At 52.7% G+C, this 25422-nt stretch overlaps 12 protein-coding genes across 12 annotated transcripts; 5 read left to right on the top strand and 7 right to left on the bottom strand.

Moving 5' to 3' along the window:
* Nucleotides 1-126: 126 nt before the first annotated feature.
* DACRYDRAFT_22122 (uncharacterized protein) lies at nucleotides 127-2430 on the bottom strand. The gene is made up of 7 exons (XM_040772685.1): nucleotides 1932-2430; nucleotides 1667-1879; nucleotides 1184-1611; nucleotides 982-1129; nucleotides 761-932; nucleotides 526-712; nucleotides 127-476 (listed from the first exon to the last, which is right to left on the bottom strand). The coding sequence occupies exons 1-7, from the start codon at nucleotides 2349-2351 to the stop codon at nucleotides 206-208; spliced, it is 1839 nt and encodes a 612-aa protein (XP_040629395.1). The 5' UTR covers nucleotides 2352-2430; the 3' UTR covers nucleotides 127-205.
* A 1278-nt stretch (nucleotides 2431-3708) lies between these two features.
* DACRYDRAFT_107417 (uncharacterized protein) lies at nucleotides 3709-4680 on the top strand (the record flags this gene model as incomplete). Its single annotated transcript, XM_040768463.1, has 2 exons — nucleotides 3709-4110; nucleotides 4165-4680. 2 exons carry the CDS (start codon nucleotides 3709-3711, stop codon nucleotides 4678-4680), a joined length of 918 nt encoding a protein of 305 aa, XP_040629394.1.
* Nucleotides 4681-5477: 797 nt separating this feature from the next.
* On the top strand, nucleotides 5478-7064 carry DACRYDRAFT_107416 (uncharacterized protein; the record flags this gene model as incomplete). The annotated part of the gene is made up of 6 exons (XM_040768462.1): nucleotides 5478-5673; nucleotides 5725-5851; nucleotides 5900-6030; nucleotides 6083-6213; nucleotides 6261-6270; nucleotides 6319-7064. 6 exons carry the CDS (start codon nucleotides 5478-5480, stop codon nucleotides 7062-7064), a joined length of 1341 nt encoding a protein of 446 aa, XP_040629393.1.
* Nucleotides 7065-7241: 177 nt separating this feature from the next.
* Nucleotides 7242-9264, top strand: DACRYDRAFT_79319 (WD40 repeat-like protein). Its single transcript, XM_040776393.1, has 4 exons — nucleotides 7242-7578; nucleotides 7627-7742; nucleotides 7790-8259; nucleotides 8303-9264. Exons 1-4 carry the CDS (start codon nucleotides 7319-7321, stop codon nucleotides 9110-9112), a joined length of 1656 nt encoding a protein of 551 aa, XP_040629392.1. The 5' UTR covers nucleotides 7242-7318; the 3' UTR covers nucleotides 9113-9264.
* A 6-nt stretch (nucleotides 9265-9270) lies between these two features.
* On the bottom strand, nucleotides 9271-9875 carry DACRYDRAFT_22119 (progesterone binding protein). The gene is made up of 4 exons (XM_040772684.1): nucleotides 9833-9875; nucleotides 9677-9784; nucleotides 9437-9630; nucleotides 9271-9384 (listed from the first exon to the last, which is right to left on the bottom strand). The coding sequence occupies exons 1-4, from the start codon at nucleotides 9861-9863 to the stop codon at nucleotides 9331-9333; spliced, it is 387 nt and encodes a 128-aa protein (XP_040629391.1). The 5' UTR covers nucleotides 9864-9875; the 3' UTR covers nucleotides 9271-9330.
* A 626-nt stretch (nucleotides 9876-10501) lies between these two features.
* On the bottom strand, nucleotides 10502-11404 carry DACRYDRAFT_22118 (uncharacterized protein). The gene is made up of 2 exons (XM_040772683.1): nucleotides 10978-11404; nucleotides 10502-10923 (listed from the first exon to the last, which is right to left on the bottom strand). Exons 1-2 carry the CDS (start codon nucleotides 11144-11146, stop codon nucleotides 10589-10591), a joined length of 504 nt encoding a protein of 167 aa, XP_040629390.1. The 5' UTR covers nucleotides 11147-11404; the 3' UTR covers nucleotides 10502-10588.
* Nucleotides 11405-12741: 1337 nt separating this feature from the next.
* DACRYDRAFT_107412 (uncharacterized protein) lies at nucleotides 12742-13565 on the bottom strand (the record flags this gene model as incomplete). The annotated part of the gene is made up of 5 exons (XM_040768461.1): nucleotides 12742-13096; nucleotides 13143-13201; nucleotides 13250-13368; nucleotides 13415-13464; nucleotides 13513-13565. The coding sequence occupies 5 exons, from the start codon at nucleotides 13563-13565 to the stop codon at nucleotides 12742-12744; spliced, it is 636 nt and encodes a 211-aa protein (XP_040629389.1).
* Nucleotides 13566-14609: 1044 nt separating this feature from the next.
* DACRYDRAFT_66623 (voltage-gated potassium channel) lies at nucleotides 14610-15838 on the top strand. The gene is made up of 4 exons (XM_040775824.1): nucleotides 14610-14886; nucleotides 14935-14974; nucleotides 15038-15256; nucleotides 15303-15838. Exons 1-4 carry the CDS (start codon nucleotides 14652-14654, stop codon nucleotides 15796-15798), a joined length of 990 nt encoding a protein of 329 aa, XP_040629388.1. The 5' UTR covers nucleotides 14610-14651; the 3' UTR covers nucleotides 15799-15838.
* A 60-nt stretch (nucleotides 15839-15898) lies between these two features.
* On the bottom strand, nucleotides 15899-16369 carry DACRYDRAFT_51879 (ribosomal protein L6; the record flags this gene model as incomplete). The annotated part of the gene is made up of 2 exons (XM_040775066.1): nucleotides 15899-15949; nucleotides 15995-16369. 2 exons carry the CDS (start codon nucleotides 16367-16369, stop codon nucleotides 15899-15901), a joined length of 426 nt encoding a protein of 141 aa, XP_040629387.1.
* Nucleotides 16370-17013: 644 nt separating this feature from the next.
* Nucleotides 17014-18919, top strand: DACRYDRAFT_107409 (amidase signature enzyme; the record flags this gene model as incomplete). Its single annotated transcript, XM_040768460.1, has 6 exons — nucleotides 17014-17109; nucleotides 17157-17452; nucleotides 17511-18329; nucleotides 18377-18523; nucleotides 18571-18718; nucleotides 18767-18919. 6 exons carry the CDS (start codon nucleotides 17014-17016, stop codon nucleotides 18917-18919), a joined length of 1659 nt encoding a protein of 552 aa, XP_040629386.1.
* Nucleotides 18920-20466: 1547 nt separating this feature from the next.
* DACRYDRAFT_29637 (uncharacterized protein) lies at nucleotides 20467-20802 on the bottom strand (the record flags this gene model as incomplete). Its single annotated transcript, XM_040774320.1, has 1 exon — nucleotides 20467-20802. A coding segment is annotated over one exon (336 nt), but the record flags the coding sequence as incomplete, so codon positions are not given.
* Nucleotides 20803-22158: 1356 nt separating this feature from the next.
* DACRYDRAFT_30236 (C-terminal autoproteolytic domain of nucleoporin nup98) lies at nucleotides 22159-22575 on the bottom strand (the record flags this gene model as incomplete). The annotated part of the gene is made up of 1 exon (XM_040774334.1): nucleotides 22159-22575. A coding segment is annotated over one exon (417 nt), but the record flags the coding sequence as incomplete, so codon positions are not given.
* Nucleotides 22576-25422: the final 2847 nt, after the last annotated feature.

Raw genomic sequence — 25422 nt, 5'->3', positions numbered from 1 at the left:
CTCATCTTTCAGAGCCTTGGTCACACCACGGGTGACATGAACGGCCACCTTGTTCAGCTCATGATCTCATGTGTTCATGGCCTCACCCTCAAGCTGTCCCGCCGTACGAATTGCACATATATGGCGGGCATTGTATAGTTACACTGTGGTGGAAAGGGCACAGGATATCAATAGGCAAATGTATCGAGCCGCTCCGTTTCATATTTTACTCCACGTTCGTCGTCCGAGGGTCCCATCCATTAACTGCGCGCAGATTCAACACGCCACCCGCTACTGAACTCGCCGCATAGCCGTTAAAAAAGGCAGCACGAGCCATGACATGTTGCTCCGCAAGTGCGAGGATGTCGGTGATCAGTAAGGGCCAGCCTACGATGTTGCGGTCCTCGGGTTTCAGCAAATCCATAATCAGCACACCTCCCTGTGAGCGAATGTAGTCCAGTGCAGCGGGGTCCCGCTCGTCGGTCGCAATGTAGAATCTGTTCCAACAATCAGAAGCAGCGAGGGGTGGCACGAACATACACTGACGGGTCGTCATTTTGGGGAATTTGCCCTTCAAACATGGCAGGATTCAGATGGGCGTCTGGTATATCGAACGTATGAGCTTGCTGGCCGTTGCGTATGTCATTCCAGACGGAAGGTGCTCGGCTCAGTTTCTTCTTGACGATTTCGATATGTTTCTCCAGGCTGTTTTCGGTCCACCCGTAGGTAACAACTGCAACAGATGTCAGTTTATGTGGTGGGACGACTGATGGTAACCTACAGTCTCCGCGACGAACATGAGCGGCACTCCACATACGACCATCAGTTCTCTCTTTCATGCGCTGGTCAACGCGATCTGCCAATGCAGAAACCTCTGGTAATGAGCGAAGATTGTATAGTACTGTTCGAGTGAAAAATTGCAAGTTGGCGACACTTGTGAAGCGCAAGTTGCCCTGTAAAGCAAGTCAGTTCATGAGCGAAAGCATTGCACAGGGGACAAACCGGTTTGCGATACAGATGCACTTCGCCCTCCAGGTGAACAACCTCGTCGGTCCACGAACCGAAGTCATCAATGATTCCATGTACTTCAGACATACGCGCAACTTGCTTGATTGGTGTGACGACGCTCTTGATCAGGTCAAACCCTCGACTCGGACCACGAGTAAGCATCCGAGTAGAAGCTACAAAAAAGAGAAACACTTACGCTCCCTGGTAAGTGTGCAAGACTTCGAATCCACCCGCGCGCAAAAAGAGCTCTATCTTTATATCATCGTCGTCCAGACCGAAAGACCGAATCGCCTGCTGGACAAATTCCCAATCAAGGACATTCTGCGAATGACCCTGCATCATCTCTTCGATCTTCTCCTTAACTCTATCACGCGCTTCAAATGCGGCGAGCGAGTCGGGGTTCGACTCGTCGAGCACAAATGGTGAGCGCTGCTGCTCGACACGAACCACTCCAGAAGGATCCCACCGATTATTGGGAATGGCTCGCGAATGCAGTTTGTAGGTGTCATCGCTCCACTGACCGTTTCCTTTCTCAAGGTCAGGTGACAGACCACGCAGCCTGAGATATTCAGCCATCGTCACCACGGCGTGCGTCTCGCGCAGATGGTTCAGGTCAATCATCATCTGCCGGGTCACTCCTGGTTAACGTTCTGAACGTCTAGAAAGCACTTGAACGCACTCCAATAGGGATTTTCCATCCCATCTGCTTCTCTATGGGCCACTGCCTCCATTCATCCCAGCCAATGGCGTCTCCACGATTGACCATCTCTACGAAAGCCGCGCATACATCTAGGCCAAATTCGCACTGCCGTGCATAAACGAAAGAGGGTACGATAAGGGTACGATTCAGGAGGCCGGCCTGCAGAAGTCCGGCTTCGATAATGTACCGGATCTGGTGAGTTGAACATAAGCGCTGCGAATGAGTAGATGAACCATGAACGCACGTTGTTCCAACCCAGCCACAAACTATAATCTCTTGCATAGTATCCTTTGGTCTCGTCCACCATGTGTTGCAGGCGGTCCAATGGCCACGTTTCCGTTACCTCCTGTATTGTTGGGTATCCAAGTGCTGGTCGACAATCATCTGTTGGGTTGGCCTGGTTGCCTGCGACAACTGGTCCGCCATAAGCGGACTCGGGACCAGGGGGCATTCCCCAGGCAGGATCACTTGTCGTCCATCGTCGACCGAATGCTTGATGTAGAATGAAGATGACGAGTGCAGCTCCCCCGATGTAAATGACGATTCGTCGGCGAGATGTTGTGAACCAGTTGGTGGTGGGACGTCGTTTTGATCGAGGCGAGCTCGGTGGGTAGGAGGTAGTGGGAAGGACAAGAGGTTCTTCCGCCTCATCGGATAGAACCATTGTTTAAGCAAGCAGCAGTTGTTTTTAGTGTTGTTACCAAGATATACCAGTAAAAGGAGAGAGAGGACAGGCTGTCTGCGTTGAGAGTTCGAAAAAGAGAAGTGCGGGTCCAGAATTGAGTCTCTGGCACACGCGTCATAACGACGACTGACTAATTAGAGAACGGACCCTAGCGCCTCTTCAAGTTGAACTGGGGGGGCTTGTCATGAACACCAAACCATTGTGACTCGCTACCACCACATCTCTCCATTGGAGATTGTACCAACTTTCGGCACTCCAACGCAATCTTCTACAGCCCATATTGATTCTGGAACAATGCATACCCAGCAATGGATCCTATCCGCTGATCAGCTGGGCAGCGAGGCGGCGGCTGGGCAGCTGTTTCCCGCCGGTGTTCAGTTCGGGTCGACCCCAACTTTGCCATCTAGTGACCGCCCTTCAAAAGTCTATTCGTTTTCATCCGCACAAGAACCGCGATTGCTTGGTCTCCAGGACACGCTTAGCTGATTTTCGATTTCCGGACGCTGAACTGTGGCAATCAGTCTATCTGGAACCATATACGCCGTCTATGTCTCCGACGCGCAGCCGACTAGGCCTATCTTCCAGCCAACTGAGTATGGCCACCCATTTACTGCGCCGCTGCCTGTTATCACAGATGCATCTCAATGGTTGTCCCTGCGCGGTACACCTCAACTCTGGACGTCAGGAGATTTCTTGGAGTTGCTTGTGTCTGTCACGGTCAGCAAAATCACGCAATTCAAGACCGTCACTGGTCTTCTGCCAAGTGCATCAGCTACAATCACGAGCACATATCATGCTGTGTTCACCATCGGACAACCGCCGGTTGTGAGAACCATCTCCCAGTCCTCGATCCCAGTCGCCCTAGCAGGGGTATGGGCATGCTTCGCAGAGAGAGACGATACTCCATGTTGCCATGTTGAGAACCTCGAGGATAACCGTCAAGTTGACCTAGCGGTTGATACATTTGTTCGTGCTCCTAACAGCTCGAGGTGGACGTTTACTAAAGAGGTTACAGCATGGAACGGTCCATGGTGCCTTTGTAGCGCCATCCTATTCTTTGTTCTTACTCAACACTGAATGGGATGGTGTCGCAGTCTTCGACCTTGACCTTCTCTCGGCGAAAGCAAACAGGACAATCCCTTCCTCCTCCCAACAGGGAACAAATATCCACCGACTCCAACCCAATACAGAAAATACAATCGGAGAGATTCCTCAAGACGCAATTGTTCTGCATCATCCTTTGACTGGCATGGTGCTCGCAATTCGTCAACAGAGCGTCCTTCTGTTATATTGTCAAGTTCCTTCAATCGGACCAGGTCTGCCTTCATCGTGGGCGATGGTCCATTTTGCGGAAGATGAATACCTGACCGCCTTGTGTCTTGGACCGGAACCAGACCAGCTCATTACTCTTGTTCATAAGAAGGAGTCAGATGCGTCTTTCTTGAAAATGACCACTGGATATCAGCGCAGACACTTCACCGAATGCTCGCCATCTTGGGATATCCTCCAGACAAATCCATCCACTGATCTATTACGTCACTGTGACACGCTTCACACGCTTCCGTTCACCACGGGGACGGCACCCACGTTCATCGTGGGACAGAAGGAAACAAGCTTATGGATGGAACTTCGTTGTGAGGTTTCTCCGCCGGATCGGGCCTTCCCATCACAGATGGACATCCCTGGGCGGATCTATGATAAGTTTGGAGGATTTGCTGCGTCGGATGCTAACGCATATGTGAGTCACCCCGTGCCTATTAATCAGATGCCTCTAACATTAGTTTGGAATCAGAGGGTTCGCGGGCGTGCTGCTGCCGGTGGGGTTATTATTCGCGAAGCCATGAAGATACCACCGACTTTAGAAGGTGTGGAGCCACAGTGGACGGGCGCGAGTCACGTAGAGCTCTTCGAGCAAGACTTTTATGCACGCCCTGGTGCTGCCGTGGAGCTCCGAGTTTCATTTGGTGTCGTACGCCCGGTGCGTTTGCTTGCAGCATATACGGACGGATATTCTTCGTTCTCGGTGGCTGGTTGCCTCACTCCCAAGGGTACCCGCTTCATTGTTCTCTGTGAGGACGCGTCCTCGGAGCGACCGGAGAACTATACGTTCCGTTACAGCGGCAAGAAGGCGATCTACAGCATCAAATTGCTCGGTGACAGTCAATGCTCCCACCGTTTCAAATCGTTCCATCCAGACGGCTCCTGGATCGCGGAAGCTATCGAAAACGATGTATGCATATTGTTATCCCCCGAAGAGGACACGATCAAGCGCCGCGCTGCGGCAATCCGACTGGGTTTGCCGAAGTGAAGGACTTTGACTTATTGACCAAGAAGTGAGTTACTGCAGGTGGGGAAGGCTCATCATCAACAGAGACAGAACTCACCTGATCTTCGCCTTTATGCAAGGCAGGATCAGCTCTCGATACATAGCGCCCCACTCTGCAGTTGCGAACCTCGAACTCTGCTTTCATTTGCTGATGGCGACGGTATTCAGAAAGAGATGGAGAGTGTGTGGTGCGAGTGTAATACCACTCACCATTGGTGTGTCAATATTGAGGTAGCGAGCCCATGTATCATCGAATGACATATCGGGGGTTTGGCTGCTCGTCGTCAAGTGTGCCAAGCCTCACCACTCAGGAGAGTCCATGTCCGGACTTCACGATCAGGGTCCTTCTCACGTCTTTTTTGCCGCCAACCACGGCCATGAATCACCAGCGATGTGCTTCATCATATTACGACAATACCTTCAACGACTGGAAACCGCTGTGACCAATAAGTAGCCCATTTGCGACTGCATATAGTGATTCTCATATAATCTTGGATTACATTCGCCGTTACAGCGCCCGCCTGTCATGGGGATATTCGAGTCTTGCCCGGATATCCACCATACGGGCATCAGATCTGCCAGGAAAGGTAATCATCAAGTGAGAGTTGTGCTGGATATATATCGCTGGTTCCCCTCGGGATCCAACCGGCCGCGTATCAAGACCTTTGCATCCGGTTAAGTCGGAATTTCAGAGATATCCAAACAACTCTCCAGAGAACCATCAGGAGAACCATAACATAGGCAACTGAGTTCTGTTCAAAAATCATTGCTCAACAACAATGCTACTAATTTGCTCAAGTATCTTTGCCCCTGATGCCAAGGGATTCGTGTCGAACCAAACGATCGAGGTCAACGAGTCGTCTGGCTTGATCGCTCAGGTCAGAAGCACCACTGCTGCGGATCTCAAGAAGGAAGGCTCAATCGACCTGCGTGGGATGTCTGTACTTCCAGGGTTTGGCGACGCTCATGTACATCGTATGCTTGCTCGGATCCGAGGCTGGATTAGGACTTAGGCGACCTTGACAGTGTTCTTACATCCATATTCCGAAATCTCGTGGAACGACCAAGTCACGAAGCAGACTATTACCGAACGCACCGTGAGGGCTGTCAACCATTCCAAGGCAACGCTTATGGCCGGCTTCACTGCTGTCCGGTCAGTCATTACGGTTCTGGAAGCGCACTGATGCTGAACTTCGTGAAGCGACTTGGGGACTGAAGGAGCGCTCGACGCCGACCTTGCCCTAAGGAAATGCATCTCGACTCCAGTTTCCCTCATCCCAGGACCGCGATATTTCTGCGTCACCCGAGCCATTGTATCCACAGGGTCCTACGGTGACTTAGAGCCTGTCTGGCTCCTTTGCAAGGCTGAATATTCTTCTTGTAGGGCCGAAGGGGGAGCTCAACCCGAGTATGAACGGCGTTGATGGCGCTTTGGGTGCGGACGTCGCTGACGGTCTGGAAGAGTGTCGTAAAGCCGTTCGAAGGCAGATCGGCGCTGGTGCAGACTGGATCAAGGTAGAATGTCCATCATCGTTATTGAAATATTGTTAATTCTTTTTTAGATCTACGCAGGTAAGCACAGTGCCCATAGACTATGGGCGCGTGTCTAACGGCATCAAGATTACGGTTTTCGGTCACGCATGGGGGCGATTGCACCGAAGGTTGCAGTCGCCAACCGCGCACTGTGGGCAGAGGAAGAGATTAAGATGATGATCGACACTGCGCATGCGCTCGGTGTCCGAGTTGCCGCACACGCTTCCCTCGCCGAATCAATCAAGGTTTGTTCTCGCCTCGGTGTGGACACCATCGAACATGGATACGAGGCCGACCAGGAAGCACTTAATGCAATGGCAAAGCACGGTGTCATCTGGGTACCAACCCTGGGAGCTTATTACACAATGCGTACCGGAGGCAACGACTGGAAGTGGAAGAAAGCACAAGCAACATTCAGAATGGGGCTGGCGACGAAAGGCTTAAAGATTGCCGTTGGTGGCGATACAGGCGTTTTCGCTCATGGGCAGAACTGCTTGGAGATGCAATTGATGCATCAGCACGGTATGCCCTGGAAAGATGTTCTTCATGCCGCTACGGTCGTCTCATGGGAGGCGATGCGCGGCATGGAATTTCACGGTGAGGACTGCGAGAAGAACCTCAAGATGTTCGCCGCCATCGCGAGCCAAAACGAGGGAGAAAAGCATGGTGACAACGGGGTTCCGTTCGGGAGCCTCAAGCCTGGTTTTGCTGCGGATATCATTGCGACTGCCGGTAGCTTGGAGAATGAGTTTGCTCAGGCCATTGAGCCTTCGAAGATAGAGTTTGTGATGAAAGGTGGGAAAGTGTACAAGTGGAAGGGACAATCAGTGTGATATGATGATGGGATTGTAACGTTATGCAAGAATAAAATGGGGTTGATGGTGATGATGCTAAAATGTATTTTGTGTGGGGTGCAGGGTGATTGCAGCCAAAAAGTGAGATAGCGGCGAGATAAGGGACCGAATGTTGAAGATGACGGGAGCAGAAAGGGCCATATAGGCGCATACAACCAACTATCAAACAACGTCCGCTGGTCAGGCGTCAAGGCCAAATAGTTCACATACCCGCCTTGCTCTGGTCGACCACCATGCCCAACCCGGACTTTGTCAGGCGTATACGGACGGCCACAGCGAACGGCAGCAGCGGCGAGCCGTCACCCACTGGCAACCCTCGCTCTGGGTCGTCTACTGCATCAGCCAACCCTTTCGCATCTCTGTTAGAAGCGGGGCCATCGTCGTCTTCTGGGTCATCAGTGGGCTCGTACGGGTCTCCCAACCGGACATATGTGCCGGGTGGGACACCGACAAGCTCCCCAAGGAAGAGGAAGGCGAGGGATTACGGTGATAGGTGTGTTCATGTTCTTGGAACCGTAGTCGAAGTGCTAATACCTGTTAGGTTCATCCCAAACCGAGATGACAACCTGCAAACGGCGTTCCAACTCATAGGAGATAGTCCAACAACTCGATCGCGAAAACGGTCGTCCAACCCACCAGCGACGGACGGCAATCGAGGTACGCATAGGCCTACCCATGTGCAGCCGTCAGCTCACCTGTTATAGAACAAGCCAACCTTGCTTTTCAGTCGCTTCTCGCCACAGAGCTTTTCCCAAGCGGCCCCTCTTCTCCCCCTCGAGGATCTACGACCCCCGCTGGAACTCCCTCGACCCCCTCCCGAAAACGCATCTTCCAGTACTCATCTCCCTCCCGTTCACGTCTGAACCGTGACCTCGGCCTGTCCAACCCCGTGCACCAAGCATACTCCATCAGCCCAGTAAAGTTCGAATCTCAGCGACTATTGTTAAGCCCCCAAAAGACAGTTAGAAAAGTGGCCAAGACGCCGTTCAAGGTTCTAGACGCCCCAGACCTCATCGACGACTACTACCTGAACCTGGTCGACTGGTCAAGTACGAATATCCTCGGTGTAGGCCTGGGGACGTCAGTGTATGTATGGACACAGGAAACAGGTGCGGAGAGGCTGTTTGAGCTCGCTCCCGGGGATTCAGCAACATCGGTGAACTGGTGCCAGCGGGTACGTCGAACTCCTGCTGTCGACTGTTCTGATCGTCTGCCAGGGCTCCACTCTCGCTGTGGGAACACAAATGGGCACGATCCAGATATGGGATGCCGAGGCGCAGAAACAGATACGCACAATGTACGGGCACGACAACCGGATCGGCTGCCTGGCATGGACAGGGCATCTGCTCTCGTCGGGCTCCAAAGACCGGACGATCTATCACCGGGACACGCGCGCAAAGAACGATATCGTCAAGCGTCTAACGACACACCGGCAAGAGATCTGCGGGCTCAAGTGGTCGGACGACTCTGGTGGCCTAGCGGGATGCCAGCTCGCTAGTGGGGGGAACGACAACAAGCTGTTCGTCTGGGACGGGAAGATGATGGACCAGCCTATGTGGAAGTTCCACGAACACACCGCGGCTGTCAAAGCCATCGACTGGAATCCTCATTCTCGAGGTGTGCTCGCCAGTGGCGGCGGGACACAGGACAAGAAGATCCGGTTCTGGAATACGGTGGCAGGGACGATGCTGGGCGAGGTGGATACTGGGTCGCAGGTGTGCAACCTGGTATGGTCGAAGAACACCCCCGAGCTCGTGTCCACTCACGGGTACTCGACCGCCCCGGGGCAGAATCAGATCATCATCTGGCGGTATCCGAGCATGTCGACCGTCACCCAGCTGACAGGGCACAACCAGCGTGTGCTGTACCTCGCCCTCAGCCCGGACGGGACGACGATCGTCACAGGTGCGGGGGACGAAACGCTCCGGTTCTGGAACGTCTTCCCGAAGAGGGAAGAGAGGGAAGAGGACAAGGCTGTGGGGGAAGAGCTCGGGCCTAGCCTGGAGCTGTTTAACAAGGTCCGGTAGGTGTTCATCATCAGCATCAACGACAGCGACAGCGACATCATGCATTTCTCTCGTTCTGTAACTTTTCAGTGGATCTGTGCTCTCCGAGGGCTGTTCGATACCCGCACCACATCTTTTGCCACCTCGCATTTGTACCATCACGCATATATCCGTATAATGGCATTTTCAACAATTTACTTTTCTGAGGGATACAATTACACGTCTCACGTCTCGTATGCTCAAACCCTCAGGTTGGCAGGGATGTCCGCCACGTAGCCAACAATAGGATACCTCTGCACTCATGAGCCCTCCACTCGCAATTTGAAGCATAAGGAAATCACGTACCTTCTGGAAGAAGCTAAACCAATCCCCGAGGACCTTCTTGTCCTTATCGTTCAGCCCGCTCCAGTCGTACACCGCATCCTCAGGCTTGAGCGAGCTAGACCCAAGGCCCTTGGAAGCGTCCTTGCCTGCAAAGATATGGTACGCCCCTGCGGGGCCGTACGATTCTGCGCGGGAAGTGACGTCGAATACGGTGCCTGGGTATGTCAGAAGGTGTACAAATGAAAGGAGGGGAGAGAGCACCTTTGATAGAGACATAGATAGGCTTTCCGGGCTGGGTGCCGTCGAATGACTTGAGGTCTGCGAGACGGAGCTGTTTGTTCCCAGGAGGAGGAAGGCTTGCGGGGGGTGCTGGTGTGTGTGAGCGTGTGCTTAGCTGAGGGTGAAAGAGATACATACCTGACATGAATGATGGGTTTGGTGCTGCCATCGTTTGAGTAGTGGTGGTGGTGATGGGTGAGCTGTAAGATGTGAGTGTATGCGCTGTGAGAAGTGGAGGATACCTTACAGGGATGATGAAGAGATGGATGAATGTAATAAAGGGAATATATACTGAGCTGATAAGAATAAGAGGATAACGATCAACAATAATGATGCAATGTTAATATCATCCAAAGAGGTCAGCATTCGACAGAGCGAACAACACACCTCCGAGGATCGCCGATAAAATTCCCTTTTACGGAGTGACCGTGAGGGGATAATATCTCATCCCTTTATGGCTAGCCACTGTACGTGATTGATTTACATTCAATGCACACAATACTTCCATATTACACATTCAGAATTTATTAAATCATGACAATCGACAGTTGATAATATTCAACGCCGGTCATCTCATCTCATACCCGTCGTTCATCATCCCGCATCTTTCTCTGTAATCTGAGACTGCCTCACAACTGAGATCGCCCCGCAGAATTAAAGAATCCTGACCTATCCCTCGAATTTCCTAGTGAGGAACACTGTCTGTTGCCACAATCAGATCATCCGATGAGCTACACAAAGCACCTACGGTGAGGGAATGATGTTTTGGTGGTGCCAAGGAAACTGGAGTTACAACACGAGCCAAAGAATAATATAGTATAATCGACCAGGAGTCCTCAGAGGGTAAAAGATGAGCGTGATTCACAATATTGTGCAATATCAGGTCATTTCCAGCTACGGTTGACCAGCGCGCCGCCGGAGAGTAGCAGCATCGTAGTCAGGAGGAAGTGTAGGAGGTTCGAGTTCGTCGCCCTGCAAGAACCCGGCGTCTTGCTCCCTACGAGGAGAAATGGTTATGGTCGCATTGCCAGAGCTAGGTGCGCTGACGTCGGAGCTTGCGGGATAAACCGAAGGAGACACTGGCTGTTCTGAACGCATGACTGGGGCAGCAGCCATGTTTGGTGCTCCCTTCCTCGGTGGTAATGCTGCTGCAACGGCGGCGATTTGGGCCGCATGAGCGTCGTATTCATTTGGGACGGATGTCGACGGGTCTGATGAGCTTAATGTGACTGTTCAACTACTCGTCAGATCATGAACGATCTCGTGGGAGAGAATCGACGCACCTGCTGGCTGGTATACAGCCTGATATGTGTATCCCTGCCGGTTAGCCATGGCCTGATTGGGCATATACACGTGCGGTTGCGTCCCCAGAATGAAAGGCGCGGCTGGGTTTCCAGAAAGATCTGGGACATCCTTCGGCTCGTAGTTGACCGGTCCATGTCCGCCATTCATATCCCGTGCACTCGTTCTGCGATCCCAATTGCGGAAGACAAAGAGCCACAGGATAAGAGCGATGATTGCCAGTCCAGCTACCCCTCCTACCACACCACCTGTAATGGGACCCGCATTGCTGGATGAGCCAGACAATGCTCCCCCAGCAGAAGGGGTGCCACTGGGTGAAGCAGATGTTGACGTGGTTGAGCTTGACGTACTGGGCGGTGCTGCAACACGACCAGGTCATTGTATTTCGCCGTCACAGGGAATGAACTCACTCGATGGAGTAATAAGGATGAAACAGTCCAACGACATCTGACCATACCCTCCGTTCGTTGCATTCCCGATCGTGGCCCGTTGGTCAAACAGGTTTGCAATGGTCACATTGTGTACTGCATAACTCAAATCGTATTTGGAGTACAATAATATCGGAGGTGATGTGCCGGTTGTCGAGGTATTGAGGGCGTCGATGCGGTCACCGAGGGTGTAGGTCTGTGAACAATCGAAACAAATGGAGAAGAGACCACCGTTGGAGCGCTGCCAAGCCCAGTACTCAAATCCAGTTGCGGGCTCTGTCAACCTTTGAGCAATGCAGGCGGAAGACTAATGAGAAAAACGCACGAGTGAACGTGTAGAGAATGAATGAGTTGGCCAGTCCTAACGTGACTAGTGAGATCTTCATGACATGCTTGTCACTGGATGTCATACCATTCTGGTTGTCGCCCACCAGGAACTTGCCCCCACCATACGTAGCATCGGTTGCAGCCGAGTCGAACACCCAAGCATCAGATGGGAGGAAAGATATGCCTGTGGATGTGCTTGGCACTGTTGTGTTTATTGTAGACATTGCTCAAGTTCAAGTCTCTGTTGTCACTGCAGGAGACGATGACAATTGGCGCCCTCGAGTGAGGGGAGTGAAGTGAGTCCTCTGGAGAAGCATTGAAGACAGGTTGAATGTTGTGTAAAGTGTTGCGGTGTGATGAACAGAATATTTCGGGATATCTCCAAAGATAGAGCGCTAATAACCCTGATTCTAAGCACCGCATCTCTGATTCAGCGCATCCTTCAACTTGGCGCATAATCACTTCCTCGAACAGCTCACCACCTTACAGCGCATAAAAAATGTTGCTTCAACAGCCCAACATCACTTCCACCAACATCCAGAACTGATAACAAGGCTCTCTTATCTAACCTCTTACGTTTGCGGGCTCTGACAAACGTTATATCGGTATACATCGAGGCATCGAGGTACCCGAATTTCACGGCACCGCTTGCGTTGATAATATCTCGGCCCTTCCATAGGGTCAGCGCCTGATTTTTGCACAGGATTGTATAGGCGAACAGGCAAATACTTCAAGGATCCATAAACTGCATTTATTGCAACTTCACGATCTTATCAGATGACTGTGTGCAGAATCAACCACCTATGTCGTGTACCAGAGACCAGCAGGGATCATGGGCTTGACACCTACCACTAACCCGATCATTCACCTCCATTAGCAAGGCTGTATGATGGCAATGCTGATACTTGCAGGGCTGTCGCTGGCTGAAGTCCTCATGATGCGGAAAGGGGGTAGTAATGGGCGTGTCAATTGTCTTGGTACCCATGCACATCATCCCATCTCCTTCTCTTTTATTTTTGACTCCTTCAACAACCGGTATCGCTCCACAACCCTCGCCCGTTCCTCCTCCAGCGCAGCCCGAGTAGCAAGTGACAACACTCCTTCCTTCCCTTCCCTACCCTCTCCCTTCTTAGCCGCATTCTGAGGCAGTCTAGTGAGTGACGGCGGCGCTTGAGCAATGTCGTTAACCCTTCGGGAAAGGGGCAGAGAATCAAAGTCCGTTTTGCGCTCTTTTTTTGTTGGAGGGGGGGCGCTTTCAGGAGCAGCTTCTTTCTCTGAAATTATTGCTTTCGCTTTAGATGCTTTGGAAGCCTTGATCCGAGGCTTCAATGCTCGGTCCACACGTCTATACACGTCTTTAGCACACTCCAACAGCATCAAAAGGAGTGCACCTGTTGAAGTCTTCCAAGCGCTCCCCAGGTCTAAGTTTCAGTTCTTCTTTCTCTTTCTCCTACTGTCTTAAGTCTCCAACAGCTGACAACGATACGACGACACTCACAGCCTCGGTCTTGCGTTTCTTGCTTGTTTTCTCTTGTCCTGTGGGCTCTTCCTCTCGCTTTCGTTTCTTCTCCTTGTATTCCGCTCGGATGGACTGAGCGTTCAACACTCTCATAGCGCCTATGCACATCAACGACTAACAAATAACAATAATGCGATAACCCACCTCTAGGAGCATCATCCTTCTCTGCCGTCTTTGGTGCATGATCAAACCCTCTAACCCATCAGCTCATATCCAAACAGTATTGTAAGGAAACTGCTCACCTTTGCTTCTGCTCTTGTTCTCTTACAGACCGCTTTGGACGTTTGTGCGCCATCTCACAGTTAACGAAGACGTAATATTTGTCGTCGTCGTTGGGTAAGAGCAAGACGACGCGCAGACAACTATTTTGGGGCTGGGAGGAATTGCCGCGCTGAGCCGTGCGTGGCCGCGTCAGGGTCCCAATTGGGCGGAAGTCGAGTGTTGACATCAATAAGCCGCTGATTATTTGAGTGGAAAGTAATAATATAGTCCAATGTTTCGATGCAGACAGGGACTCCGGATGTGTGGGTAAATTGTTGATTATTACATTGGAAAGTAACAAGATATTTTGATGTCATTACAAAAAGGGCAAGGATCCCGCACTGAGGGTGCCGCGCTGTTCAGGAGTTCACTGTGCAGAGATCCCATTCTAAGTGGGTGAAACGCCGCGCAACTCGATCACGTGAGCCGCGCAGGGGGGGCGGCTCACGTGATTCAACAGAGCTCGCAGGATTGCTTGATTTGGTGAAGTTTTCAAGATTTTAATGAAACAACAATAACAAAAAAACAGGGGATGCCAATGTTATTGTTATGTCTACCAAACTGCTTTTCAAGCAATATTGAACAGTGAGTGAGAATTGTGTGTTGACCGGCTGGGTAGAGTAGCCCGTCCTGCGCGGCAGACGCGGCAAAATAACCCTACCCACTATTTTGTCATCGGCCCGGTGGTGCGGCTGTGCGCGTGAACGCAGTCCACGACGACAGCGCGTGCAACGACCAACTCTCCAGCTTACCTCCATCATTATCATCGTCGTCGTCGTCCTCCTCCTCCTCCTCGTTGGCGCCACTCTGGCGTCAAACAGATGCATCATCCCCTGCGCACTCAAGCGCTCTCAACACCCAACCTCCCTCTCACAGCCAACCCTTTCCCTGCCTCAGCCGAGCCATCCTCCCCAACACCCGTTTTCCATCACCGTCCACCACCGATAATAATTACCACCCAAGACCAGGAAGATGTCGAGCTCCAGCCGTTGTTCAGCCGCGTCCAGAGTGCAACTTCAGCACACAGCACGGGAGAGGAGATCCTCACTCCGTAAGTTCTCCAGCCTCACCTTTCCCTTACTCTAACGTTGCCAGATGGCGCAAACAACTATACGAAATCATGGAGCAGCCCTCAACATCCTCCTCCGCCTTCCTGGTACATTTTCTCTCCAACAGCCTTATAATCCTCTCCGCGTGCCTAACGGTACTTGAGACGCTCCCTGTCTTTCGGCGCGCGCCTACGAGCGTCTGGTTCGGGCTTGAAACGGGGCTAGTGACCGTATTTACAGCCGAGTACTTTGCGAGAGTAGCAGCGCACTCCGAGAGCTGGGGGATGCTTCTCCGATGGGGGACATGTACGCTTTCGTCATTCCTTTCTTCCCTACTTAGCTGACAGCAAACAGCATTTATGGCGATCATCGACTTGCTCGCCATCCTCCCATAGTAAGCTTCTCCACCTGCGCACGAAGTGTAGAATAACCAAACCAGGCCTCCATCGTTCTGAAGCTACATTGAAATCGCCCTGCATGCGGATACGACGTCCATCTTCCGGTGGTCAATCTTGCGCACGTTCCGGCTGTTGAGGATGTTTCGCGCCTTCTCGCATTCAAACACTATATTGCTTACAATTGAGGTTATGTATATCTCAATACAGCGATCGGCTGACGCCCTTCTCGCGCTGAGCTTCTTTGTCGCTATGATCCTCGTGGTGTTCAGCACGCTCTTGTGAGTTACCTCTGTGTCATGAAGCTGGCACGCTCACTCTAAGCAGGTACTTTGCAGAACGCGGCACTTGGGATCCAGCGATCTCCGAGTTCATCTCCGCCGACGGGGGGATCTCAGAATTCTCCTCTATCCCCGCCTCTGCATGGTTCGTCATGACGACCATCACAACAGTAGGGTACGGAGACCTCATACCCCGGTCGGCGATGGGGAGGCTGCTCACTGTTCCCCTGTTGATGTTTGGTCTGCTGGTGGTCGCGCTGCCGAGTTTTGTCCTTGGGAGGAACTTTAGCGCTGTGTGGGAGGGAATGAAGCGTCGCGGTGCTAGGCTCGCAGAACAGACCGCTCAGACCCAGAGAGGGGAAGAAAACGAGCAGGTCGTCGAGCCCCAGACGCCGAATGGCACTGCGCTGTTCGACGAGCACTCTGCGGATCTGGAAGTCCTCCAGTCCGAAGTAAGACGGCTGACAAAGGTCGTCGAGAAGCAGGGAGGGGATTTGGAGCGGTTGATCCTGTTGCTCGAGAGAAGGCATTCGGGAAGCTAAGACTGGACTTTGTGACGGAAGGAAGAAGAGGAGATTTGACTAGATGGATTAATGGGTTGCATGTATACCCACGCAATACATGTTGTATGTTGCTACCGAATCACCGCTTGACCTGCTTAAGCTTGATCGTCTCGTCGTTGATGAATATCCCCTGCACGTCGTCAGCTACCTCCCAACCAAATCAACAGACACTCACCTTGCCATTATACGGCTCTGGCTTCCTCCATTTCTTGATATCCGCCGCGAACTGGCCTATCCTATCCTTGTGCGCGCCCCTGAGCGTAATCTCTGTCGGCCTGACGATCTCAGCAGTGATCCCCTCGGGGATATCGACGACGACATCATGCGAGAACCCGAGCTTCATCCTCAGTCTCTGTCCTCCATTCTCGTTCGGCTCCTGCGCAGCCCTGTACCCCACACCCACTAGGCGCAGGTTCGTCGTGAACCCCTCAGTGACGCCCTTGACCATATTGGCGATCATGGCCCTCGTGAGACCCCAGCGAGCGCGCTGCTCTTTCTTCCGCCCATCGTCGGTGCTCGTCACTCTCGCCGCGTTGGGATCGCTCGCCATATCGATGTAGATGTTGTCGAACAGGCCAAAGGACTGGGTGCCATTAGGACCTGTGACGGTTATTTCGCGTTGGACGTCGAAGGATGATGGAGTGGTGGGAGAGGGGAGAACGGCGATTTTCACGTTTGGGGGGATGGGGACCGGCGTGGAGGCGAGGTGGCCACGCAGACGTGGGAGGAGGGTGGGGTTGATGAAGAGGGATGGTGTAGGTGTTGATGATGAGGCTGCTGCTTTTCTGCTGTTGAGGACGGCGCGGAGGGCCATTTGGACGGTGAGGAGAGGGAAAAGGACGATGAGGACGGAGTAAGGGTCGTTTGACTGAAATAAATTGGTTGTATCCGTCCATTTCCTTTCTCGGCAATTACAAACTCTTCTTTAGGAAATACGCAATTTATCATATGGTGAACTGCTCAGCTGTATGCGTCTATCTCATCAACTTGGACATTACTTTATTATCACTATGTGAGGTGGTATTATGCTATTGACTGTGCTGGCGAATGAATCCCTGTCGACATCCTGCAGTGCTTCCCGGCGGGTAACCCAACCCGGTCAGAGGGCGCATGTTCTCAACTCATTATCAGCTCTCTCTTGACCGTCATCTTCTTTATCCTGTTTGCTCTTGATTGTCATCTAAACTAGACAGTATGGCTATAGAATACCCGGATCTGCTCAACACTTCCATCTTGGAGCTTCAGAAGGGGTTGAACGCTGGACATTGGACAAGCGTGGATCTCATCAAGGTTCGTCGTATTCCATCCATTCCATACCATGCCTGATAATGATAAAGGCATACACCGCTCGAGTAGAAGAAGTAGACCCCGTAATCCACGCAGTGATCGCGCTCAATCCCGACGCCCTCGCCCTCGCAGCATCATGCGATGCCCAACGTGCTTCATCCCCCTCGGCCGCACGCTCTCCGCTCTTCGGCATCCCCCTACTTATCAAGGACAATATAGCTACCAAGAAGATGGATTGCACCGCTGGGAGTCTTGCCCTGGTGGGCGCTAAGACTGCGAGCGACTCCACGGTAGTCAGGAAACTGAAGGAGGCAGGAGCGATCATCTTCGGCCGGGCGAACCTCTCGTGCGTCCCGTATCTCCCCACCTCAGATCCAGCTCTGAGTAGAGCCTGATTATTACAGGGAATGGGCCTACTTCCGCAGTTGGGAGAACTCCTCCGGTTTTTCGGGCGTCAACGGCCAGACCTACTGTGCCTTCCACCCGCAAGGCGACCCATCCGGTTCTTCCTCCGGCAGCGGGGCAGCTATGGCCGTCGGCCTCGCTGCCGCCACAATCGGCTCTGAAACGAGCGGGAGCATCATCTCCCCTTCGACGAGGAACAACTGCGTCGGCATGAAGCCTACTATCGGGCTTGTTTCTCGTACCGGGGTAGTGCCAATCTCCGCGAGCCAGGACAGTGCGGGACCGATGTGCGCGACAGTAGACGACTGCGCCATCATTCTCGATGCCATCGCAGGCCCGGACCCGAAAGACAGTGCTACATCCAAAGCCCCGACAGACCGGCAGCCCGGTGCGTACCTGGCTGCGGCCCTCGACCTAGGGGCAATCAAGCGCGCGCGTATAGGCGTCTCGCACCAGTTCCGCCAGAGCCTCGAGTCGTTCATAAAAGAAGACCTCGATTCTGCCGATCGCCCCAAATTTGGTGAGAAAGTGCCCCCCAGTCCGTATATCTCCAAGACGTTCGACGAGGCGGTGGAGAAGATCCGCGCGCTTGGGGTGGACCTTGTTGAGGTGGAGCTGGAGTGGAACGACGAATTGAGCAAACAGCTGGAGAAGGACGAGTTCCAGGTCCTTATAAGCGAGTTTAAGGTTGATGTGAACGCTTACCTCGGCGAGCTGGAGGAGGTACCTACGGGGTGCAAGACTCTGGAAGATCTGATACAGTTCAATATCGACCATAAGGAGCAGGAGATGCCGGAGAGAAACGCAAAGCAGGATATGTGAGTAGACTCAGCCTCGTACGGCCGATGACTCATCCAGTCTGCAGCTTTGAGAAAGCACTCCTTACGAAAGGACTTGATGAGCCTGTCTACGTCGAAGCGCGCGAGCGCTGCCTCCGTCATTCGACGAAGGAAGGCCTCGATAAGCTCTTCGCCGACAACAAGCTCGACGCAGTCATCACATTTTCTGATAGGTACGTTTCCTTAACCCTCCAAGCACGGGCCAGCTGAAGCTTACCAGCGATGCGAGCCCGGGGAAACTCGTCACTTGGCTCGCGGCTATGTCGGGCTACCCCCTCTGTTGTGTCCCACTCGGATTCTTGCCGGAAGACACAGAGCCGACCAAGGTCCTGCCCCTGCGAAGGGCGGCGAATTTCCCGTTCGGACTGGTTGGTTCTGCTTTATACGGAGCGCGTATTGTGCTAACCACAACATAGATCATGGTTGGCTTACCCTGGACAGAGGCGAAGCTATTCTCATACGCTAAAGCGATTGAAGAAGTTACGCAGGTCCGGAAGGCTGGCAAGCCCTTTGAGGCAGCGATTCCTCGGACGAATCTCAAGAATGTCGTAGAAGTCAGGGCAGCATAGACACTAAGAGAACTAGACACTTTTTTGATAAGGTTAAATGAGACAGATCTAAGGCTAGAAACCTCCCTTGGTATGCTCCTCTTTGCTCGTCCTACTCATCGCTCCCTCTGAAAGAAAGGGTTGACTGATTGAGACCGAACATGAGTATTGTTGTGCAACCCTGATCGCTGCAGAATGTTGCACAGAGGAGTCGAGCACATATTAGCCGAGTCATTCATCGTTGCATTAATTGCATGTGCTACACTATAAATCCGCTAACTACGCCAAGTACGATATAGAGGAAACTATGCGGAAACAGCGGCCAAAAGAGCATCAAAAGAGCGTACGGTATCTTGCTGCAACATCTTCAGTTGGGAGGCTTCTTCTACCCATTCGGATGGAGCAGCCGGTCGCTTGAACTGGAGCGAAGATTCAGCAAGAGATATGAGGAAAAATGGAGCAAACATACACCTAAAGTAGGAAGAATGGGGAGGTATTGGGACAGGTGAACGAGCATCTCGTTCAGACAGACATTTTGAGCCAAGTTTGTATGATCAGAGAGTACGGAAGGGAGCAGATCCAGGAGACGCAACACAGTCTCGCACAGGCGCTCTAGACGAGTCCTCTCCACCGCATCCATCTGTACGTTGGTAACTCGAGCAACGATGAGTGTGTCTAAAGAGAAAGTATCGAGATAATCGAGGAATGCCTAGTTAAAGCCGGTCGGTGGCCAGCTCACTCCAATCAAAAGCGCACGAACCTTTCCTCCATGGGTCGCCCAGTTCGGTACGTGAGCCGGGTCGAAAGCGTTGAAAATGCCTCTCAATAGATCCCAGTCCTTCCGGAGGAAAGCCTCAGGAGCGAGGTAGCGAACAGCAATTTCGTGGGCTTCAATTTGTTTGCCGGTATTAAGCAGCAATTCGTACTCGTCGTATGATCGGGATTCGTAGTGCGCCAGCACCGCCTGCGTTGAATAAGTCTTGAGTTTCTGCCTCGAAAGAGCTCTCACCTTTGCTTCTGCAATCCACGCATCGGGTAATTGCAATTTCTCCACCAGAAACCCTTCTGCTTCAGCCGTAATAAGGGCAGCGTTCCGTGTCAGTAAATCTAGTATGGCTTTCTCTCGGCTGCCTTAGAGTGAATATGGGTGTTCATGACAGAAGGACAGATTCGTACCTTTCTGGCAAGGACAGATGCAAGTAAATCAACGCTGCATACTCCCACAATCCCAGTCGTTCCACCTGCAGGGCATAGCTCAATACCAGACGGTCTAGTGCTTCTGAACGGCCGTCTTCGACATCTTCAAAGGTCCCCACACGCTTGACTTGCGTCAGGAGCATACACATATGCCAGGGGAGCCTATAGTCCAATGGGCTGGTTGTGAACCCCATCGGTGAGAGTACGTCTTCCAAGAGGGAAAGAGAAGTAGGATCTTGTAGTGCTCGAAGGCGGAACATCTCGAACAATGCATCCTTCACAGGTGCCGAAGAGGATATGCTCCATCTGTGCAGCGTCCTTGCAAGGGCTTCTTGCTCCTCGTACCAGGGCAGAGGCTGTGGCATGCCGTCCTCCGCTTCGAAATTGCGGAACACCTCCTCAAAAGGAGTCTCAAATTTTGACCCGTACCAAAAGAAGAGGCCGAAAGCTCGTTTCCAGTCCAATGAGGATGCAATGGGAACATCAGATGTAGACAAAGCCCGATCGGTGATATTGCGGTTGCCCTCAACACGAAGAACTTCTCCGGTCAAGAGAGAATATATTTTGCGGTAGTAGCTGCTGACCTGGGCGTCAACGTGTTCGTCTTTCCAGTTCAGTAATTGTTCTTTCATGGCACCCCGAAATATTGAATCCGCACCCGATGCTTGGGCAAGTAAAGTTGCAAGTCGTAGATCATTAGCGTCCATAGCCCAGTTGCATGCTCGTTCGATTAGATGTCCGGACATCAGTGTAAAGATGGCTTTATCCGCGGTGATTTGATCTTGCATCTCGCTTTCAACGTTGGTGAGAGATGCTCCTTCCAGCCATTCTGATACCGCGTGACGCTGCAGTGTGCTCTGTACAGCATCGGCAACATCATGAGACACGTAGGAGCTCGGGATGTGATCCCATAATGCTTCGCCAAGTCGCCATACGAGTGCTTCATGACTGTGATCTTCAGGTGGGAACAACTGAGAAAACCAGGCAAAGCTGAGCGACGGCTGTGCGATGGCGGTAGGACCGTCTTCGAACATCACAAATTCAGTGTGTTCTATGTGCAGGTCTAACAGTCGCTTTGATTGCTGCTTCTCCTTGCTCTGTTCGCGGAAGTCAGATAATGCAATACGTTGGCATGGACAGCGCACCTCCTCGTCAGCCACAACTGGGACGTGTGTGATCTTTAGGGTGTTAATTCGATCATTGGCAGACCTACCAGTCGGAGAAATAAGCGCCAGCCATCCAGCATCGTAAACAAGGAGCATACTTAGTTTCGGCAGCGCTGGCTAGTTTGCCTAGATGGATGAGCTGTCCTTGCGGACCCCAGCTCACGCGAAAGGATCGCCCCAACATCAACGCCGCGTCGCTGAAAGAACCCTCGTGACCTTTCATCCGTGATGTCGTAGCGAAAGTCGGCACCGGGTGGGGCTCCGGAACACTCTCAGACTCAGGTTCTAGTGGGACAGACTGATATCGAAGATGAGCATGAATTAACAAAAGACCATACAGGCTTAGATCACCTCTGCTCGGGTATAATCATCATCAAAATCCATGTCTTCCTCTCCTCCCAATTCGCGAAGATCTCTCTTCATCTGACTGTCGCGAACTGCCTGCGCAAATGCAAGGGATCGATCATGTTGGAAGTCCCGCACAGGACCTGGTTCGTCATAAGCGCGAAAGAAAGAGGCTTGCATCTGATGGACTTTGCGAGCTTCCAGATTGAGCTTGCTGGGCCATGCTCGGCGTTCCACCAAGGGGGGGCTAACAGTGTTGTCGCTACCCATCGCCTCTTCTTCGTCAATTGGACTGAGTGCCCTCGGGGTATCCATTGAGAGTTTATCTTCAAAAGAAAGTTGTGAGTGATCTTCATCCATCAAGGATGCCTGAGGAGGCTCGTCTTCTTCTTCTTCTCCCTCTTCAATTAGTTGCATCACGATGGACTCGGTTGCCAGTAGCGCTTCCTCTTCCGGAGGTGCAGCAAAACCACGACCATGGGCCGGTGGGAGTGGTGCAGCAATTTCCTCTTCCTCCTCATCCTCATCGTCACCAAGACCATAACGACTGAAGTGCTCGACTCGGAATGTCCAAACACCTTTGTCTGAAAAGTCGACAAAAGTGGTGTCTTGCATTCTACGAAGCTTCGCGATGTGCATTTCCATTTTGCGGGCTTTCATATCAGTGAATGGCTCACTCGTGCCTTTATTCGTGGGGAAGCAATTGTGGAGACTGATCACAGCAGCTACGTTGAGCCCTTCACCTTCGTTCGGTTTTTCATCCTCATTGGGATACACGGTGCACTCCTTGTTATTGAAGACGACAACCTTGCCCGGGATATCGCGAAGGTTCCCAACGGCAGTGAGATCGACTGGATTCACGAATCGTACCTGACCATAGCCATTTCGCCCCACAGTGAAGTTCTCCACATGAGTAAGATCTTGGAAATTAAGCTTGGTCAGCTCGTCAATTGACGGCTTCGTCCAGTACTCGCCGTCACCATCGACTGCTGGGGTGGTGGACTTGCTCTTCTCTGCAGATTTCGCCGGTGAGATAGTTGGCTGTGTGGAGCCACCGTTCACAGGACGTGTGGGGGTTGAAGGTACAGTTACGGATCCCTGGGCACCAGAGGTACCTTGAGCTTCGAGGGTGGCATCAAAAAGAGGCTTGGCAAAGGTAACTTTTTTAGGAGCAGGAGATTCTAGCGCGTCGCCTTCGATCATGAGTTTCTTGGCGCTGGGACGGCTGACAAAGGCACCCGGGCTGAGTATTTTGGTAGTGTCACTGATACCGGCCAAGATCGGATGAGGAGACGAAAACGTGCTCTTGGAGAGGGCAGTGCTGGAATTAAGCGAGTCTGGAGTGCCGGTACGAGATAACGTGAGAGGTGACCCTCCCCCTGCACCGTAGGGACGCAGCTTCATCGGAGAAGCAACCCTGGTGGATGCCATAGAACTTCGGAGGGAATGAAGCAGTGGCGCCTTCTTATTGTCTCGCTCAGGGGAGACGAGAGCGAGTGTGGTTTTGGGGGCGTTCATGACGTCCTGGAAGAATGTGTTGTCGCCGAAATGACTTCCTGAGATCAAACGGCTCGGTTGGGTGGTCACGGATTGTGAGAGACTCCCAAAGAGACCACCAGATGGTGCGGACATGCCTTGTCCGGTTGGAGCCTGAAGAGCATTCGGCTGAGCAATGGACTGAGTGCCGAAGGTGCCGAACGTGGGCTTTGCAGCTTGACCAAAGGCGCCCAAACCACCCTGCTGTGTGGGTGGTAGATTATTGAACAAGCCAGTTGTTTGCTGCTGTTGAGGCTGTGACCCGAAGAGACCCGGGGTAGCCTGCTGGCCTTGTTGGTTTTGACTAAACAAGTTGAACCCCGTAGAAGCGGGTTGCGATGGTTGGCCGAATGCGCTTGTTGTCTGCGTCTGCTGACCTTGAGATGGGAAAAGACTGCTGGCAGGCTGAGTGGGTGCGACGGGCTGACCGAAGAGGCTCGGTTTAGGTGCGGCAGCTGTACTTCCGAAGGAGCCAAACGTGCCTCCGGACGTCCCTGTCTGGGCAGCGGCGCCTGGGAAGGCAAAGGGGCTGGGCCCAGTGCCCGGGGCACCTTGCTGCTGCTGCTGCTGCTGTTGAGGTTGGCCAAACGCAGAGGTGGCAGGCTGTCCAAAAGTCGAAGCGGGCAGACCAAAAGCAGAGGTTGCTTGCTGGGGCTGTTGTCCGAACGCGCTGGTTTGCTGTTGAGGCTGACCAAACGCAGAGGTAGCTGGCTGGCCAAATGTGCTTGCAGCAGGTTGTCCAAAGGCGCTAGTTGCTGGGGCGGGTTGACCGAAAGAGGACGGAGCGGGTTGAGCGGGTTGACCTGAAGCTATAGTTAGGAATGCCGTTGTCAAATCGCGAAGTCATACTGCTCACCAAAGGTGCTGCCGAAAGGTTTCGCAGCACCAAAGTTGCTAAAGGTGTTCGTCTGCGGTTGCGTGCCAAACGCAGACGTACTTGCCGGCTGAGCAAAGGCGTTCTGGGCTGGCTGCCCAAACGCAGAGGTCCCGGCGGCAGGCTGACCAAATGCACTAGTCTGCTGTTGTTGGGGTTGCCCGAACGCATTGGTAGCAGGCTGACCAAATGCGCTTGTGCTGGCTGCCGGTTGGCCAAACGTGTTGGTGGCCTGAGCACCGAAGGCGCTTGTTGATGGCTGACCGAATGCACTAGCTGCAGGCTGACCAAATGCGCTAGTAGTCGCGGGCTGTCCAAAACCGGGAGCGGCTCCGAAACCAGGGGCTGGAACGCCTTTCCGATTCTGGGTATAGTCCATCAGGCGCAATTCCTATGAGCACCAGATTAGACAGATCAGAGGACAGGAGCAAGGAGCACAAACCTCAAAAGAGGCGCCTTTATATGCAGGCATGCAGGTGATCGCATGGTAGGTGTGGGTTACCGGGGTTGTGCCGGTTGTGTCGCGCTCGCTAGTTGTTGCGTACGCTGGAGTCAGCGTGCCTTGTGGGGGCACGTCAGGAGTTGCTGCTGTGACTGTAGGGGCTACCGAAGAAGATTAGGGTTGGTGAGGGACAAGGTGATCAGCGTGATGACTTGCCTCCATAAGCGTTCGTTGCAGCAGGGGCACCGAATGCATTAGTCCGCGGCTGGCCAAATGCACCAAATGCACTAGTTGACGCAGTCCCGAAGGAGCTCGAAGCTACGGACGCATCGTTTGTCCCAGTCACACTTCTAATAAATGACTGAAGCGTACCAGGCTGACCAAATGCGGAGGTGGCAGGTTGGCCGAACGTATTCGTTGTTCCTGCTGCTGGCTGACCGAATAGGTTCCTATTTTGTTGCGGCTGTGCAAATGCACTAGTAATAGCTGGCTGTCCAAAAGCAGAGGTTGCGGGTTGCCCTGTACGCAAGTCAACATCATGTTCGCCACCGGGCCAAACTTGGGGCATACCAAAAGCGCTCGTCTGTTGCTGAGGTTGTCCAAACGCATTCGTCTGCTGCTGTTGGGGCTGCCCAAAAGAGCTCTGCGCCGGTTGGCCGAACGATGATGCTGGTTTCATCGACGTGTCAGCATCAACTGATAACTCTAGGATATATGCGCACCTGCGAAAGCATTCGGCTGTTGTGTAGGTTGCCCAAACGCGTTCGTCGCCTGCTGCTGTTGCTGCGGCTGCTGTTGTGGGGGTTGCTGTCCCCACCCACCCTGCTGCTGTCCTCCAAACATCTTCCCCTAGTAGTCCGAGCGTTACCCAAGACGAGATAGATATCCGCACGTCCACGAAGAGGAGGTCGACGTACAAAGGAAGAATGAGGGACGTGACCTGAACGCGAGGCAAACAGCACCC

This window comes from Dacryopinax primogenitus (assembly GCF_000292625.1).
Source record: "Dacryopinax primogenitus strain DJM-731 SS1 chromosome Unknown DACRYscaffold_8, whole genome shotgun sequence".
In the NCBI taxonomy this organism is placed as follows: Eukaryota; Fungi; Basidiomycota; class Dacrymycetes; order Dacrymycetales; family Dacrymycetaceae; genus Dacryopinax; species Dacryopinax primogenitus.
Note: the sequence above shows the minus strand (reverse complement) of the source record. Positions and strands in the feature narration are given on the sequence as shown.